The sequence below is a fragment of the Euprymna scolopes genome, chromosome 17 (assembly GCF_053919585.1).
Source record: "Euprymna scolopes isolate OS-2025 chromosome 17, ASM5391958v1, whole genome shotgun sequence".
Classification (NCBI taxonomy): domain Eukaryota; kingdom Metazoa; phylum Mollusca; class Cephalopoda; order Sepiida; family Sepiolidae; genus Euprymna; species Euprymna scolopes.
Window position 1 is genome coordinate 110735193 of NC_136498.1, and position 13308 is coordinate 110748500.

Genomic DNA, 13308 nt, shown 5'->3' on the forward strand with positions numbered 1-13308 from the left:
AATCATTAATTTCAACAGAAACCATGTTCTACATTATAAAGGAGTGATTTTCATTACATTTTCATTACAATAAGTATTCAATGTTACAATGTGTTGGTTTAGAATTACAAGGGAGTAATCTCCCCTGAATCATGAGCCAACGAGAGAAAGCACTAAAAAATTGTTTTTGAAATCTAATCTCACTTTATGTAGTGAATATAAAAACCAGAGATCTTTCTCTTTTCTGCTTGAACCTCAGGAAACACTGTACGCACTTCAAGTGGCAGACCATCCTTGCAGGACCTTCATAACTGATGTTATTCCAGTCAGACATCTTCCACAATTGCAGTTGTTTCTAAGTTTCCTTTCTTCTGGTCGCCGTCGTCACACAAAACTCAGAAAATCACTCCATCTTTTCAGTGTTTTCTAGTAGCGGCCGTATCAGCTCCAAAACATCAACAAAATCATATTCACTTATACATTGTACATGCACATATATCTGTTTACCCTGGCAACACATGCATTTCTGATTATGCTGGGAGATTTACATAGCTTTATCTTTAGTAACTATGAGCTTTACTCCTTTATGTATCGTTTTGTATCTCCCTCTTACATTTTTTTCTAACAAACTGTGTGTGAATCTAAAACGATTTCTTCATTTTTTTTTTTCTTTTTCTAGTGTTTTCTCATAATGTAATAACATTAATGACGTAGTTGAAGGACATTAATGATAAGTTGATCTACCCATTTTAGGAATAATGAATTTACCCAAAGACAATAAATATAGTTATATCTAGCATGTTTTGGACAGCGATTCATGGCAGTTGTGGCTAATTCACTTTTTGTTATATATATTTTTACATTCGTTTTTATTTTCAACACACACAAAAATGTGTCCATTGCTAAAATTGTAAAAATATGAACATAAAATATTTGTATTTCACAAAGCTATTCACTATACTGTTAAGTGCTTGCATGAAAACATGTTTTTGAAATCTTTTTCTTGTTTGTTGGACTTTATACATGGCAATGAACAATGTAAACCAATTTCAAAGTGTAATATCTGTTTTGTTTTCAGTGAGAGGAAGAGAAATTCTCAACCAGGACAATTTTTTTTTTATTTGGAACCATCCAGAGTGATCCATTTTGGGAAACAATAGGAAGAACCTTTTGGGTTTTTTTTTTGTTTTTTTGGCCAAAAACGATGTGGTCTCCATTCCGAAGTTCTGTTAAAAATCTTAGGTTAAATCTCATTTCAGTTATTAAAAATATTCAAAATGAAGCGAGTTACACTATTAATTCTTAAACAACTTTTTTACTTAAACCCTGCTTTAGCAAAGAAAAAAAAAAAGAAAATAAAAATGTATAACAGTAAGTTATAGCGAGTTTTATTGTAGACATGAAACGCCAATATGAAAACTCGTCTAGAAAAATATAGTTGCCATCTCTATAAATAGAGGAAGAGGTTAAGAGAGCATACCAAAACTAGTTCATAGCCACGTCCTTTAACTAGAAAAGCGTGAATGTGAGTTATCAATCTTCCTTAGTAAACCTCTTTATAGATTGTTTATAAAGACGGTGACTATATTTTCCATCCGAGTCATCATACAGGAGTTTCACGTGTACGATAAAACTTGGCGGAACTTTTTTCAATGTTATTTTTGTTTTGTTTTTTACTCAAGTATGGTGAAAGTAAAAATTTTGGTATTTATTCAGATTGGCACTTACGGTAGTAATTAAAAGAAAATACAGAAAAGTTTGTATGATGTACCAGTCACAAAACGATGAAAAATTCCAAAAATCATGTAATTTGATCTAGTAGATTTTATGGTTTTTTTTTTGTTTTTTTTTTTTACTTCACGAAAATCAAATTTATACTCCATGTTGATGAAGGGAAAACAGTAGTGACTATAGCAGAATCAAAGGCAGACAACCGACTCATTCCATTTATTTTTTTTGTCAAAAACACAATAAAAATGCAAGATTTAAAACCAAACACTCTATATATCTATAAAAGTGAATGCGTCTGTCTGTGTACATTTCCCTACGCAATAACTGTCAATTTTAAGTCTATAGACTCGAAATTTGATATACAGGGTACTGAGATTTGGGAAAATCTTTGTAATCTGTTTTCAGCCAGAAATTTGCTGTTATGGAGGGGGGGTTGTCAAAGTTCAACGATTTGATCTTTAAGAACTCTACCAAACTCCTCCGCCAATTTTGGGTAAAACACTTGAAATTTTAGATATATGTTCCTTGGACATGGATCTAACTTAACTTGATCTGAGCCCAAATAATAAATAAATATTTAGGGGTCATAATAGGGGTCAAAGTTTAAAAAAAAATTTGACCTCTGCGGTCTCCACCAAATTACTCAGACAATTTCTGGTCTACACAATTGAAATTTGATATAAAGGGCATTCAGAGATAGGGCAAGCTTTTTAATTGGTTTGGGTTGAAAATTTTTACTTACCAATATATAAATTTATGTATGTATGTTTGCATGTCTGCCTAAAACTTTCGACAGAGGCGACGAATTTTACCAAGATCAGTATCCTTTTTAAGCTCGACGACAAATATCAAAAAATTGGCTAAAAACATTAATATCTTCACCTTCAACTGGGCACTTTTCTACATGGGGGGGGTCGCTTTTTTCGCAGATGTTTTTGAAAGTCATCCTTTCCTTTTGATTGTCTAGCCTTAATTTTAACCTATGTCACTTCTGGTTTGGCGGTGGTCATAACAGCAAAGACGTCAGGTTCCCCCCCCCGTTCTTTTCCTCCTTCGTGGTAAGAGTTCAAGCCTGCCTTCCTACTACTACTTTTTTTTTTGCTCAACATACACCTCCAAACACCCGGGCAACGCTGGGCTGAAATGCTAGTAATTTATTAACATAACTTTTGGCTTGGGAAAATGTCACTTTTTTTTTTTTTACATTATTTTTCTCATTTGCGGTACGGGTTCAAGCCTACCTGGCTACTACCACTTTTTTTCTCTCAACACACACATCACAACACCCGGGCAACGCCGGGCACCTAGGCTAGTTTTATATAAGTTCAAAATTTTTAATAATTAAATGGCTCCGGCCTTCATTTATCAGTAAATAAATTTATTTAAAAAATAAAAACTTGATCAATTTTTGTGATTTTTGGAATATGCCATCTTCATTCCGTGACAAGTAGGTACAGAAAAGTTTTTCATTTTTTTTTTATCACCCCGAGTGCCAATCTGAATAAGCACCATTTTTTTAATGTTAAAATCCATGTAATTCTAAATAATTTACATGACTGAAATAGGAATTATTGGTGCAAGTTCAAACAGAATTCAACCTAATTAGAAATACAGAAAAATCTTTGATGTGCATACCCATCATGGAACAAAAAATTTTAAGTTATCAAGTAGTTTTTTATTTTTAACAAAAAGAAAATCAAATTCTATGATCAAGTGAGAACGGTCCGTCTTGATCCGCCATATTCAATAAAAGAAGACAACTCAATTTAAACTTCAGAGATTTTAAAATCAGTCATACTGGTTACGATATTAATTGCTATAAAAAATGATTTTCTATAGATAAAAAATGCTACTTGATCAATTTATGTGATATTTATGGAATGACATTAACGACAGTTGATTGGAACAAAGAAAATATTTTCTTTTTACTAAGGATGGCCAAAAACAATTTAATTCAAAAATTTAAAAATTTATAAAACAAACTTTCTGAAAAAGAATTGAGATTATGAAGGTTTGTTATGTTTTCTTTTTTAAATATTTTTAAGTCACCTTTTTTTTTTAAAAACATTAAATGTTCTAGAATGAACAAGTATTTCAACTGTACAAATAAAATAGAATAATTTTTGATTGGGAAAAAAAAAAAATGCATAAATTTCTACATTAATTGTGTGACCATTTCTTGTGATTGCGTGTTTCTCATCTCTTTGTGACTAACACTTTTTTTATTTACTATTATTATTTACCAGTTTTGGCAAATAAACAGAGTCCTGAACAGAAGCATGTACTCTCTTCCAACAATCATCAATGGACCTGAGGTGATCTCGTCAGCATCAGACAAAGCTAAACTCTTTGCCAAAAACTATGCTGCTAATTCTACCCTGTGTGATCAAAGCTGCCAACATATTTCCTCCTGTATCTGAAAACATGTTATGCGACATACAAATCTCTATGCGTGATGTTGCCAAGCCAATCAAAAACTTTTATTCCAGTAAAGCAACTGGCCCTGACGACATTCCTATTATAGTGCAGAAGAAGCTTCAACCAGAACTAGCTCCCATACTTACAAAGCTGTTTGAGCATTGTCTGAAGGAGAATTGCTTCCCAAAACCCTGGAAAACCTTATCAGTATACTTCATATTTAAAAATTCAGGTGATCGGTCATCTCCCTCACAGTACAGACCAATAAGATTCCTGTACATCATGAGTAAGTTGCTAAAATCTGTTAAATAGAGAAGTAGTCAACCACCTCAGAAAAAACCTCCTCAGTGACATGCAACATGGTTCCCTTTCCGCTAGATCTACAGCAGGTGTGCTAACAGTTATATCTTATAGGATTAGTGAATCTCTTGATAAGCTTTCTTTCTAGGGAAATTGCTCTTGACACATAAGATCTCCAGCTATGGTATAGCTGGACACGTCTTCTCAAATATTAAATCATTTCTCTCTGATAGGTTCATAAGAGTAGTGATTGATGAGCAAGAATCAGAAGCTCACAGTACTAATGCTGGAGTTTCTCAGGGGTTCATCCTGGGCCCAACTCTCTTCCTGATCTACATCAATGATCTCTCAAATCACATCCTTAGATCATTCATAGACATTTATGCTGACAACACTACCATCTATGGTCACACTTCATAGGCCACAAGTTCTGATTTTCTCTCCTCTGCATCTGGAGCATGTGCTACAATGGGGAAAGAAGTGGCTGGTTAATTTTAATGCATCTAAAACCAAGCTTTTATCTTTACATTATCAATGCTCTGATCACCATCTGGCATCAATTGAAATGAATGGGTCTTGTCTTGGGGAGGCTCCATGTTTTGACAAGCTTCTTGGCTTGACCTTTACTCCTGATTTGAAATGAAAAAACATCAACTCTGTTGCCAAAGTAACTGGAAATATAGTGGGATCATTCTACCACCCCAATAGATATCTCACTGCCGATGCAATTCTCTACCTCTATAAGGATGGAGTACTGTTGCCACATCTGGGCAGGAACTGCCAGAAGACCTTATCCTGCCTTGACAGAGTTCAAAATAGACTTGGAGTCTAGTGGAGGATGCTCTTTTCTCTTCCCTGCAACCTCATTCCCACAGAAGAGACATTGTGAACTAGTCTTTGCTTTATCGTTATTTTCATGGCAAGTCCTCGTCTGAGCTCAAATCTATAGTCCCTCCTTGCCAAACTTGCATGAAAAACGCACGTCTAGCTGAAACCACCAATAATTTTTCCCCACTCTTTATCTGAGCCTATCCCTAAATGTAGATTCCATGAACAAAGCTTATTTCTTAGAACTGCATGAGTGCACGCCTGTGGAACTCTTCCATTTCCCTGCTTCCCAGCTGACTACAACATGGTCATCTTACAGTCCAACATAAACAAGTTCTTTATTTCTACTACTAATAATTACTACGATACTGCCCCATTGACTACTGTACACTCAGTAACCCTTAACCTCGAGTGGCCTTCATACCTTGATAAATGTTGATTCCTTTGTAATAAAATAAATCTAATGTTTATAAAATCAAAAATACAAAAAAAGTTAAAAAAAAAAAAAAAAAAAAAAATGACTTTAAATTTTTTTAAATAATTACGAAATTAAATCCATCAGAATTCACTACGTTTCTTCGTGAACAAATTAATCTTTATTCTTTTCTTAATAGCTAAAAACAAAAAAAAATGTTTTACCTCGTGACTTCAAATTATTAAAGAAATTTGGAAACTTTTAAACTGTTGAAAGTTATTTCTAATTTTAAAATTCTCAAGAAAAAGATCTCACAATCATATCCTATATTTTATTTTATTTTTTTCTTTTTAATAGATTAGAAATATTGTAATCAACATGAAATCATTGTTATTAGTAGACATTTTATTTTTCAATTACAGAACATAAATGTCATCATCCGAGAATATATCGTTTTGGGCCATCCGTAGGAAAATTAATTGAACGTTGACAACTAAGAACATGAAACAGATGATTTGCGATTGAATATATATATATATATATATATATATATATATATATATATATATATATATATATATATATACACACACACAGAGTTTTCCTTTGATTTAACAACACAAATGAATCAGAATACTTGACCGTCCTGGTAAAAGATGAATTGACAGTTGAAAAAGTTTCCAATTTACGCACAGAAAATATCATGACACCATTTTTTTTTCTATATAACAAATCGAAAAAAAAAAAAAAAAAGATTCGTAAACTTCGACATTCGAAAAACGATTTTAAAGCTTTTAAATTTATGTCTGGAAATCAATAATTGAAATCAACTTAGGTGCAAGTTCGGAATTCAACCAAAGTAAAGATAAAAAAAAATATTTTTTAAAATACAGAAAAATCTTTATGGCGTATGTACTCGTCACGGAACAAAAATGTCATATTCAAAAAATTGATTAAGTAGTTTGTGTGCGTGTGCTTGTTTTTAATCAAAATTTATAACAAAGTGAGACGTTGTGTCTTAATTCACCATGTTTAATAAATAAGAAGGAGACAATTCAATTCGAACTACCAAGACCACAATCAGCCTTGTAATAATGGGTAAAAAATAAACATTCTTAAAAAATTTCCGGGTTTGTATTACTGTACATATAGATTCGAAAAAGTTTGCACAAAACAAATATAGAACAAATAAATGTTATCAAAGGCAAGATAAGTTACTTTTCTACCCAATTGGATATGTTTTTAGTGTTTATATTTAATGTAACATGTTTATTCAGCTCGAAAAACAGTGTTTACCGATGTATGTATTGGAAAATTCAAAATGGCGGCCGACTCTCTCTGGGATATGGTAAGTTTGGGAAAATGGGTTATAAATAAAAAAAAAAAAACAGTCAAAATACTGTTAAAAACCCGCCGAATATATGTCAACTTATGTCACGGCAACATATATTGAGCGAGTTTCTAACAGTATTTTGTCTTTTTTTTATTTATAACTCATTTTCCCAAACTTACCGCCTTAAATAGAGTCGGCTGCCATTTTAAATTTTCCAATACATCGGTAAACACTGTTTTTCGAGCTGAATAAACATGTTACATTGAATAAAAACACAAAAAAACATATCCAATTGGGTAGAAAAATAACTTATCTTGCCTTTGATAACATTTATTTGTTCTATATTTGTTTTGTGACAACTCTTTCGAATCTATGTGTACAGTAATACAACCCCGCAATTTTTGTTTCGTGATGGGTACGACCATCATAAAAAAAAATTTTGTATTGTTTTGATTTATTTATTTTTAATTAGGTTGAATTCTGGATCATTAAAAAAAAAAAAAAAAAAATCTCACCATACTAATATACAAATTTTGTTTTCAATATTCCATCAGATAGACCCCAAAAATGCCCACATAGATTAATTTTCGTTATTATTTCTATATTTATCCAAATTACCTTCAAGACAGTGTTCGTGATTAAATAAAAACAATGAAAACGTTTTGTGCATGCGCTTTCAGGGAGCAGCCATTAAAAAAGCCGTTTTCGCAGGGTCCACGTTCCCCGTGAAGTACCCAAAAATCTAATTGCGTGGTAGATTTTGTTTTCGAAATCTTTGTCAGTACTTACTTATTTTATTTTTTAAGTGGGGCATTTTGCAGTATAAACAATAAAACGAAAAAGTTGTCAAAAAAGTCAAATTACTCATGTGTGTGTTAGTTAACATATTTTAAAGCGTTTATCGGTTTAAAAAAAAATCGCGTTTTCACTGTTCAGTTACAAGAACGGAAGTAATCACTCAAAAAGCGAAAATTAAACAAAATATTGGTAACAAAAAAAAAAAAAAAAAAAAAAAACACCCAATAAATATCACGGTAGCATTTGGTAAATTTCTACAGTATTTTCTTTAATTTTCGATTTTTGAGCGATCATAGAAACTTTCCAGATGATCGTCTCATGTCAGCCATTTTTTCTTGTTCTAACTTAATATTCGGCACTGTTTCGGAGTAAATAAACAAGTTAAAATACACTAAAATGCAAAAAAAAAAAAAAAAAAAAAAAATCAGGTAGGCAGAAGAGTAACTTATCTTGGCTTTGGTAACATTTATTTATATATTTGATTTTTGTGGGATTTTTTTTTTTTTTTTTTTTTGGACACTTTTTCGTTTTGTTGTTTATACTACAAAATGTACAAAATGGTTTGAAATCCGGTTATTTTGTGGTAGAAAACTCATTCAGAGACCCAGATTATTTTCTTTAGTAAACCTAAGGATTCCAACGAATATTTTTCACTTGGGAGATGTTTTAATTAGTTTAGTCACTTGTTTTTGTACGTGTTATTTTTATGTTATATCCCAAATTCCCAGAAGTTAGTATTAAATGAATTCTTAAACATAACATTTGCTTCCATTTTCACTTTAAACTTATTCCTATCACTAATATCCTATTTATTAATTTAAAATCACGGGTTTGTATTACTGTACACATAGATTCGAAAAAGTTGTCAAAAAACAAATATATAACGAATAGATGTTATCAAAGGCAAGATAAGTTACTTTTCTACCAAACTTGATATATTTTTTGTGTTTTTATTCAATATAACATGTTTATTCAGCTCGAAAAGCATAGTGTTTACCGATGTATTGGAAAATTCAAAATGGCGCCCGACTCTCTTTAACACGGTAAGTTCAGGAAAAGATGTTATAAATAATAAACGAGACAAAATACTGTTAGAAACTCGCTCATTATATGTTACCGTGACATAAGTTGACATATATTCGGTGTTTTTTTAATATCATTTTGTCCAGTTTATTATTTATAACACCTTTTCCCAAACTTACCATGTTAAAGAGAGAGTCGGGCGCCATTTTGAATTTTCCAATACATCGGTAAACACTATGTTTTTCGAGCTGAATAAACATGTTAAAAACACGAAAAATATATCCAGTTTGGTAGAAAAGTAACTTATCTTGCCTTTGATAACATTTATTTGTTATATATTTGTTTTTTGACAACTTTTTCGAATCTATGTGTACAGTAATACAAACCCAAAATTACTTTTCGGTACTTATGCATCTAATTTAGAAACCCATTAACATAGGAAGAGGGGTGTGTTCTTTAAACTATTCTGTGCTTTTACCTAACACTTTAATACACAAAAATATCGTAAAATTGAATTTAACTTGAAAATACCATTAAAAAAAATAGCGCAGTAACAGATGCGTGCGCACGTACATTTTTCTTTTATGTACATTACAATTTTGATATCTAAATTCCCATTACGTAATTTTATCAAATAGGTTTATTATTATTATTCAAGCAAATCAAATTTTACGACAAAGCGAACCGTAGTGTTTTCATCGGACATGATTAAATCCGATGAAATAAAAAAAAGGGGGGGGACAACTCAAATCGAAGTTGAGAAGTCAAAAATCAGCATTATGTTCAATACAGTTTAGTAAAATCGTAAATTTAAAAAAAAAAAAAAAAAAATGAATTTACGCAAGTTTTAGAATATGACATCTCCGTTCTGTAACAGGTACGTACATCAGACTTTTCTGTATTTTCTTTATTTTTAATTTTCGCCCTAAGTGCCAATCTGAATAAGCACCCTTAGTACCATACGAACGAAATTTTCAAGCAACATTTGCTTCCCTGTTTTCTAATAAAGTAATTAAACCTAAGGATTCCAACCAATCCTTTAATAATTGTCACTTTGTGTACAGTTGTGTGTGTGCCTTAAGCCCAAAGGAAAACAGTTTTCAAACAACTATTGTATTCCATGACGGTAACAAGTTTTAAAAACTGGCGATCAAATTGGGAGAGAGGGGCGAAGAAGTGTTTTTTAGACGTGACTACTTACTTTCTACTGATAGCTTTTTGAGCTGGGACGGTGAACTCTGTGTCGGACGAGTCAGTGTCTTCCTCCTCCCCAGCCGGTCGGAGTAACTCCTGTCCACTGCCCCGACATTTTCTACGGAGTTTACCGTGCCCGACGAGGGCGTCGAGTTCGCGTCGTTTCTTCATCCTTTTGACCGGCTTAAAATCAACATTAGGCCTCGTCTGAGACTCCAGCTTCGCTTAAAGATGACACCAACAACAACAACTGCCCTACGAATAGCCGGACAGTGGTTGTTATTGTTGTTGATGATGAACGAATCGAAGTATGGGGAAGACGACCAGGGTCCGGGGTACATAGAGCAATCATCGGTGAGGGGATAAGAAATCACTTGGTTTTAAAAAGAAGGCGTAAACAAATATTAGAGTAGTCACTATAGTTTCATTGAGAAAAAAAAAAATACAAGAGGAGCGGGAAGAGGGGGAGTAACTTCCGTCGAAGTTACGCACTGAGGAAATTGTTGATTTCTGATTGGCTTAAATTAAATTTTTATGAAGATTCTGATTGGTTAAATTTTATTTATTTCTTTTTACAAAAGGTCATGATACATTAAAATATTCATATTGGAGTTTCGGGATAGTTGTCAAATATAGCCTTCATCAGCTGTTTTTGTTTTAGTTTTTGCGGGGACTATGTAATGCACAAAGGACAGTTTTTATTTAAAATTTAACCAAATTAGAAAAAAAAACAGAAAATTAAGTACTTGTACACCACCTAACAATTTAATAAAAAAAAAAAAAAAAAAAGAAAAAGATATCGTGAAGCTTGAATTTAACCTGAAAAACTATTTAAAAATAGCGCGGTCTCAAAAGTGCACAAACACCGAAAATTATAATGTACATACATACCCGTCATGAAACGGATATGTCATATTCCAAAAAATTATATTAAGTAATTGATACATAATTTTTAAACAATTTAAAAACGATTAATGTGAAATCAGTAGCATTACATGATTGATCTCGCAAGTTTGAATTATTGTGGACTTACCGTCCCTTGTTTTTCAAGATGGACATGTGAGTTTTTTTTTTTTTTTTTTTTTTTTTTTTTTGCTTACTCATAAAATTTGATTTTCTTTGTTAAAAATGAAATTACTTGATCAAGTTACGAGGTGCCTTCAATAAGTTTCCAGACTTTTTCGTATGGGCACTTTTATTGATACACGCATGAAATTTTAGTCCCCCTTCGAAATAATTCTTCCGGCTGCAATGCACTTGTACCATTCCAACAACTTCTGGAAGATTCCATGATAGTCCTCTTGTGTGAGCGTGTCGCCATGTCAATGACCCTTGTCACGGCCTCTTTCATTTCAATTGTCTCATAACAGCCTTTAAGGTTTTCCTTGAGCTTAAGGAATAACCAAAAGTCACAGGGAACAAGATCTGAACTATAGGGAGGGTGAGGAATCGTCTCGATGCCATTTGGTCAAATAGTCTATGACAAGGATTGAGTTGTAGACTGATGCATTTTCCTGGTGGAAATGCCACTGACCCGATTCGAAGAGTGTTGGCCTTTTTCGACGGAATCTTTTTCTTGAATTCTCTTAAAATCTTAACATATTGTTCCTTGTTGTCTGTCCAATGTGAACCCAGTGCATATTTATCAATAGGATTATCATGTTTCTGGGTGGAACTGCTCTGTCTGGCCTTTTTAGGTCTGGAAGAGCCAGCATGCTTCCACTGAAAAGTGTCTCTTAGTCTCTGGATCATAGCAGTAGATCCAATTTTCATCGCAAGTCATCAAAGCATCAAGAAATGCAGGATATGAATTAATCGGCTTGACCATGTCATGGTGTCTTTCTTTCTGATCTTCTGAGCACACTTGGGACAAATTTAGCACAAATCTTTCGCATCTTCAATTCCTCGCGAATAATTGTGTGTACAGTTCCCACACCGACATCAAACTATGCACTTATGGTCTCTATAGACGCATAACGGTCCTTATCCATGAAATTCTTTATTTCGCCAATCAACTCTAGTGTTCAGACTTCCTTCCTTATCCCACATCTCTTATAATCCCTCACAGATTTTTTGCCTTCCTTGAATCTCTTATGCCACTCAAAAACTGATGCTCAATTCATGCAAGATGATCCGAAAGCAATCTGAAGCATTCCATACATTTCTGTGGCATTTTTTCCAAGTTTAAAATTTTATTGCATATCGTTCTTCGAAAGTGTCCTCACATCCACATAGCATTTTTGAAATTCACCAGCAGTGAAAATTAGGCTTTTGTAGGGTGTAGTCCAATTCCTGCTGTAGCTGTTCACTTAAACCTAAAATCATAAAAATTGGTCAGTCATATAAGATGTATAGCAATAACATACTGAATTTTCAAGAGTCTACGACAATTTTAAATGCCTGTGCAAAATAAGTCTGGAAACTTATTGAAGGCACCTCGTATGTGATTTTTGGAACATATCTCCATTTCATGACAGATACGTATACCATAATGATTTTTTTTCCTGATTTTTTTCTTTTTTTTTTTTTTAATAATCTACAGTGATAAAATTTGTGACTAATTCATGTGTGTTTCTTGCTTCTACATGGTTTATGTCATTTTTATTATTTACTATAGCTTTATTGAAATAAAAACTGCAATACTAGAAAAGATGAAATTTTAAAAATCCTATTAAAAAAAATAAAAAATAATTTTAATTGACAAATTTAAATTTACCAGAATTCATTTCAGTATCTTTGTAAACAAATTAGCAATTTGAATTTTAGTAATAGAAAAAAATTAATTATTTCGTTACTCCCTTTTTCAAAATTTAAAATAGGATTTAGAAGTACTTGAACCGGGTTTTAAATTATTCTTAAGCAAATCATGATTCATTAATATTTGAAACAGTTTTGACAAACAATTTCAAAAATAGATCAAAACATTACTTTAACTTAGCTATAGTTTTATAGCAATTCAGTTCATTAATTAACAAAACGATACCATAATAATTAAATTTAACTTTTACAATCCTAAAACAAGTAAAGACTCCTGGGCAATTCCGGGAGGATACAGTTTAGGGAAGCGAGAGTATAGCACTAAATAAACAGCAAAACCTCTTTTAAAACCAAATAATGAAAGGTTTATTTCGGTGGTTGAAAATTGACTGTTCAAATGAGAAAAATGAAGAGTATAAAGTTCTTTGAGTGTGTAGGTTGGCCAGCAGTCATCTTCAGCAAAGATGGTCTACACTAGAGTGTCCAGTGGACAAGGACAGGAGAGGTCTTTCTTACATGCCAGCTCCTTCCA

The 13308-nt window shown here is 32.5% G+C and overlaps 1 protein-coding gene across 2 annotated transcripts in view; it reads right to left on the minus strand.

Annotated features, from left to right (window-relative positions):
• Positions 1-13308, minus strand: part of LOC145296877 (EF-hand calcium-binding domain-containing protein 14-like) — a 130901-nt gene that overhangs the window by 80490 nt on the left and 37103 nt on the right. Inside the window, exon 1 of one of the 2 annotated variants that reach the window (XM_080143011.1) lies at positions 10027-10512. The exons of the other annotated variant lie outside the window; for it this stretch is intronic. Within the exon in view, the coding sequence (XP_079999137.1) occupies positions 10027-10190 (164 nt within the window). The 5' untranslated portion in view covers positions 10191-10512. Of the gene's footprint in view, positions 1-10026; positions 10513-13308 lie in introns of those variants that run through there. 2 annotated transcript variants of the gene reach the window in all.